Here is a 6,406-nt window from a genome sequence, read left to right on the forward strand (position 1 = left end):
TTTAAATGGCTGCCCCCATGGCTACACAGCAGGGTATTTATATAAACTGTAGTAGTGTTTATGATGAAAACACACAACTTTTACCAGTGCAGAGCAATAGTATATAATATATTAATTATTTTTATACACTTTAATATTTTGGTGTTACTGTTCCTTAAGCATTTAATGTCTTTGTTTCCTTTTTTCTTTTCTGTATTTTCCTGTACCATCTATGGTTACATTTTCTGCATTATTTGTCAGTAGATAAGTATGAACTTTTTTAACTTGGTATTTCTTGCACTACATGCTCCCTTATGCATAACAATGACTTTGTTATGCTTTAGCCTACAGGGTTAACTATTCAGTCATGTGACTGGGATGGGAGTGTGGGGCTTGGGGGAGTGTCTAGAGGTTTTATCTATTTATTTGCTGATTTTAACTGTGTATGTGGTCTTGATAATGGTCTTAGGAGGAGACCGAAATGTTGGCCTGTTTTAACAGCATGTTTAAATAAAAGTAACGTATTAATCCTTAAAAAATATCCTGGTGTGCACCCAATTTTTGGACTTCTGGATAATTAGACACATGGAGGTAGCACCCAGGTGATTTATATTACGGGTTTGGTGTGCTGAAAATTTTGTGGACTGTATATATACACATATACATATATACATATATATATACATACATACAGTGGCTTGCAAAAGTATTCGGCCCCCTTGAACGTTTCCACATTTTGTCACATTATAGCCACAAACATGAATCAATTTTATTGGAATTCCACGTGAACGACCAATACAAAGTGGTGTACATGTGAGAAGTGGAACGAAAATCACACATGATTCCAAACATTTTTTACAAATAAATAACTGCAAAGTGGGGTGTGCGTAATTATTCAGCCCCCTTTGGTCTGAGTGCAGTCAGTTGCCCATAGACATTGCCTGATGAGTGCTAATGACTAAATAGAGTGCACCTGTGTGTAATCCTAATGTCAGTACAAATACAGCTGCTCTGTGACGGCCTCAGAGGTTGTCTAAGAGAATATTGGGAGCAACAACACCATGAAGTCCAAAGAACACACCAGACAGGTCAGGGATAAAGTTATTGAGAAATTTAAAGCAGGCTTAGGCTGATGCCACACGCGGCGTAGGGCTGATTTTTTCGGCAAGCGGAAAAACGCTTGCCAAAAATTCAGTAGCAGGCGTAGGGCTGAATTTTTGGCAAGCGTTTTTCCGCTTGCCGAAAATTTCAGCCCTACGCCTCGTGTGGCATCAGCCTTAGGCTACAAAAAGATTTCCAAAGCCTTGAACATCCCACGGAGCACTGTTCAAGCGATCATTCAGAAATGGAAGGAGTATGGCACAACTGTAAACCTACCAAGACAAGGCCGTCCACCTAAACTCACAGGCCGAACAAGGAAAGCGCTGATCAGAAATGCAGCCAAGAGGCCCATGGTGACTCTGGACGAGCTGCAGAGATCTACAGCTCAGGTGGGGGAATCTGTCCATAGGACAACTATTAGTCGTGCACTGCACAAAGTTGGCCTTTATGGAAGAGTGGCAAGAAGAAAGCCATTGTTAACAGAAAACCATAAGAAGTCACGTTTGCAGTTTGCCACAAGCCATGTGGGGGACACAGCAAACATGTGGAAGAAGGTGCTCTGGTCAGATGAGACCAAAATGGAACTTTCTGGCCAAAATGCAAAACGCTATGTGTGGCGGAAAACAAACACTGCACATCACTCTGAACACACCATCGCCACTGTCAAATATGGTGGTGGCAGCATCATGCTCTGGGGGTGCTTCTCTTCAGCAGGGACAGGGAAGCTGGTCAGAGTTGATGGGAAGATGGATGGAGCCAAATACAGGGCAATCTTGGAAGAAAACCTCTTGGAGTCTGCAAAAGACTTGAGACTGGGGCGGAGGTTCACCTTCCAGCAGGACAACAACCCTAAACATAAAGCCAGGGCAACAATGGAATGGTTTAAAACAAAATATATCCATGTGTTAGAATGGCCCAGCCAAAGTCCAGATCTAAATCCAATCAAGAATCTGTGGCAAGATCTGAAAACTGCTGTTCAAAAACGCTGTCCATCTAATCTGACTGAGCTGGAGCTGTTTTGCAAAGAAGAATGGGCAAGGATTTCAGTCTCTAGATGTGCAAAGCTGGTAGAGACATACCCTAAAAGACTGGCAGCTGGAATTGCAGCAAAAGGTGGTTCTACAAAGTATTGACTCAGGGGGCTGAATAATTACGCACACCCCACTTTGCAGTTATTTATTTGTAAAAAATGTTTGGAATCATGTATGATTTTCGTTCCACTTCTCACGTGTACACCACTTTTGTATTGGTCTTTCACGTGGAAATCCAATAAAATTGATTCATGTTTATGGCTGTAATGTGACAAAATGTGGAAAAGCTCAAGGGGGCCGAATACTTTTGCAAGCCACTGTATACAGCACAGAAGGCCATGGTTAGATAACTACAGAAGCACTTTTACAACAATTAAAGTGCTCTCACAACCAACTTATACTTTGTAAATACTTAGCAGTTATGAAACCAGGTTGGGTATTATGGTACATTCTTTTCACCAAGACTAATCACATGAGACTAGTGAATGTCTTATTTGTTCTCAACTGTTCTGAATAATAAGTAACTAGATTTGTCTTGCCTATTACCTCGGAACAGCAATTAATAAAAAAAATAAAAACTATAAAAAAAAAATAGGAAAACTATAACCCTGAACAATGTAGGTCTCTATAAAAATATATTGCATAAACCACCTCATATGCAAAACCCTGCTTCATCTCAATAAGCCTTTTTCATAAAAATATACTTTTAGCAGCATGTGCCATTGGGCAATCCTAAATAGAAAACTGCAATTTTAAGAATGATATGCTGCCCCTGAGATCACATGATTCAAGGCACACACAAAACATGGCACACAATACATACTAGGCCAAATCAGCCAATAAATGGACACAGTTCTGTCTTTTGCTTCTACACTTCTTCCTGTTAGTTAGAGCTACATTATTTCTGGTCATGTGATCGCTGAGGGAGCACACTGCCCATCACAAAATGGTGACTCAAGGGAAAAGATGTAAAAAGAAAGCAATCGTTTGGTTGCGCTACTACTGCTGTTTCCCGCCTTAAACCTTTCTGCCCCTTACATTTGGAATGCCCTCCCTGATTTTCTCCGAAGAGCATCCTCCTCCAGTCTTTTTAAAACTAAACTTAAAGACTACCTTTTGGAGCACTCACCCAGCACCTGATCTGGGAATCAGCACTTATATTGTAGTGTCACCCACTGTGACCTACAGCACTTATACTGCATTAGCCTATTTGTGTCTGTAAATTACCCTCCAATATAGATTGTAAGCTCTACAGGGCAGGGACCTCCATCCTCTTGTGTCTTTGACTCCTAACTTATTGCAACTGTATTTATCTTGCATCTATCTGTATTTATTATTGTACTTTGTATTTATCTATTATTATCCTAATAATCCCGTTTGTATTAATGTATTCTACTGTACAGCGCTGTTACATAAGTAGCGCTTTATAAATAAAGATATACATACATAGTTACATAGTTACATAGTTACATAGGGTTGAAAAAAGACCTGTGTCCATCAAGTTCAACCCATCCAAGTAAACCCAGCACACCTAACCCACACCTACCAATCTATACACTCACATACATAAACTATAAATACAACCACTAGTACTAACTGTAGATATTAGTATCACAATAGCCTTGGATATTCTGATTGATCAAGAACTCATCCAGGCCCCTCTTAAAGGCATTAACAGAATCTGCCATTACCACATCACTAGGAAGGGCATTCCATAACCTCACTGCCCTCACCGTGAAAAACCACCTACGCTGCTTCAAATGGAAACTCCTTTCCTCTAATCTAAAGGGGTGACCTCTGGTGCGTTGATTGTTTTTATGGGAAAAAAGAACATCCCCCAACTGCCTATAATCCCCTCTAATGTACTTGTACAGAGTAATCATGTCCCCTCGCAAGCGCCTCTTTTCCAGAGAAAACAACCCCAACCTCGACAGTCTCACCTCATAGATACAAAAAGGGGTTAAAAATGGTAAACGTGGGTCCAATCCCGTTTATACTAATTTGCCCCAGATTCTGCAAAGCTGTAGCTTATTCATATCTATAAAATTAAATAATTCGCTAGCTCTTCGTAGGGTGTCGCTAATGGAACCACCGTATCAGCGGTCGGTACTTCAACTGCGTCAAGGCAACATTTATAAAACACAGCCATCGGTTTTCTTACTTACATTGCTTATACAATCCGTCAGGGTCGAAGGAGGCACTTTTGGTTTCGACTTCCCAAATAGCCGGTTCATTTTCACTACCGTATAAAGAGTATTTTAGACACTTATAATAATAGATCCTTAAGACGACACAGACATATAACACAAACTATGCTGACAGCTATCCCGGAAACAATCACCAACCGAAACCTCTAGCTGACGTCATCTTTTCGGTCATCACCTAGTAAGTAAAGATCGTCTCCACCCATCCCATTGTAAAGCTCGCAGCCACGAGACATGTAGATAATGTCGTCAGAAACATGCGCCGCACGAAAACAAGCAGAAATTACGTTCACGGCTAGTTCCTAGTGGATATTCGTCTACCTGTGATGTACGATGTAATCGTCACGTGGTGTATATGAAAACTAAAAGCGGGATAATCTGATGAGGCTGTCCAGTCTACAGTTATAACATCTTGTTCTTTAGTACCTTGGCCTCATCTACTTGTAGAAAATGCATCGTCACAGATACACGAGGCTGTGGAGAAGTTAAATATTTGCATATCTCAGCTGTCTAATGTGTTTCAATGTTTTGGGGGTGTTGGACGTAGTTAGTTGTATGCTGTGCTGTGAGTTTTATATGTTTGATGATTGTTGCAGGTATGGGAGTGCTGAGTGTATGTAGTGTAGAAACGATAATCCGGATAGTACTGCATGAGTAGTACTACCTGTAGTGCTGCAATAAAGTTGCTATGGTTAAAGGAACAGTAACACCAACAAAATTTATATATTTCAAAGAAATTAAACTATAATGTACTGCTGCCCTGCACTGGTAAAAGTTTTGTGTTTGCTTCAGAAACATTACTAGAGTTTATATAAACCCTGGTGTGTAGCCATGGGGGCAGCCATTCAAAAGAAGAAAAGGCACAGGTTATATAGCAGCTAACAGATAAACCCTGTAGAATACAATGGTGTCTTATCTGTTATCTGCTATGTAACCTATGCCTTTTTTCCAGCTTGAATGGCTGCCCCCATGGCTACTCAGCATTTTTTGGTGTTACAGGTTGCTCCGTTTTCTCTCTGGGTTATCCATTCTACAATACTTGGAAGTCTTATAACCAGCGTGGGGTTGTTAGCTGTTTAGAAGCATATACGTTTGTGAAAGGACTGATTTGCTTGCGTATGTATGGGGGGGAGGGGGGTGCTGACTGCAGAGCTGTCAGCCTGGCTTAGAGGTTAAATAATTAAAGGAGACATATAAAAAATTAAGAATGTGCCAATGAATTATACTCCTAAATATAGAAGGATTGAACTTAAAAAAAGTTGTGTTTCGGACTGTTTTTTTTAGATATTCCACCAAAACCCCAGCAGGCCCACCCATCTGTTCCTGTTCCACTTCCTGCTGAATTCTCTGGATGTTCAGGGGAGCTGGCTGCCCTCAGTATATTGCACTGTAGGACAGGAACCAATCAGCAGCTAGGCTGACCTGATAGGGAACTGAAACCTATCTTTGCTTATGTGACTGCAGGGCTGTGTTAGGACACGCCCACCCTTCGTTTGAAACAGACCTGAGAGGATCTATCGAGAGCTCCAATAAAGGGGCCATTTTTCAATTCAATTATTAGAAAGGAGGATAGGTTAATTTGTCGCAAAGACCCTACATGTTGAAATGTATGTTGCTTGCCTGGTGCTAGGGTTGGACATGTGGTAGAACAAGTAGACATTATTGGTAGGGGATGGGGAAGACCTGGCAGTCTTGGTACACATAGGTACCAATGACAAGGTTAGAAGGTCCTTGAGGACTCAAGAACAATTAAAAAAAAAAAAAAAAAAAAAAAGCAGCTAGGTGAAAAGGTGTGGGGTGAGGACTTCCAAGGTGATTTTTTCAGAAATATTACCTGTGCCACAAGCAACATTAAGAAGGATTGGTGTAGGAAGTAAGGCTTTGGATTTCTGGAGAACTGGGCTGATTTATTAAAGGAGAAGGAAAGGTAAAAACTAAGTAAGCTTTATCAGAAATGTCTATGTAAATACAGCCATAAGCACTCACAGAAAAGCTGCACTGAGTCCAAAAGAAACACAAAATTTCTTGTTCTTAGGGTATCTGACTTCCTCTCTCAGAAAAATCCTTCATTCCCGGTGCCAGATCCTGTGC

General features: G+C 40.7%; 1 protein-coding gene across 1 annotated transcript in view; it reads right to left on the reverse strand.

Annotated features, from left to right (window-relative positions):
* Positions 1-4,389, reverse strand: part of chmp5 (charged multivesicular body protein 5) — an 85,248-nt gene extending 80,859 nt beyond the window's left edge. Inside the window, exon 1 of the mRNA NM_001016748.2 lies at positions 4,277-4,389. Coding sequence (NP_001016748.1) covers positions 4,277-4,345 — 69 coding nt within the window. The 5' untranslated portion in view covers positions 4,346-4,389. The remainder of the gene's footprint in view (positions 1-4,276) is intronic.
* Between the last annotated feature and the right edge of the window lie 2,017 nt (positions 4,390-6,406).

Source organism: Xenopus tropicalis, chromosome 6 (assembly GCF_000004195.4).
Source record: "Xenopus tropicalis strain Nigerian chromosome 6, UCB_Xtro_10.0, whole genome shotgun sequence".
In the NCBI taxonomy this organism is placed as follows: Eukaryota; Metazoa; Chordata; class Amphibia; order Anura; family Pipidae; genus Xenopus; species Xenopus tropicalis.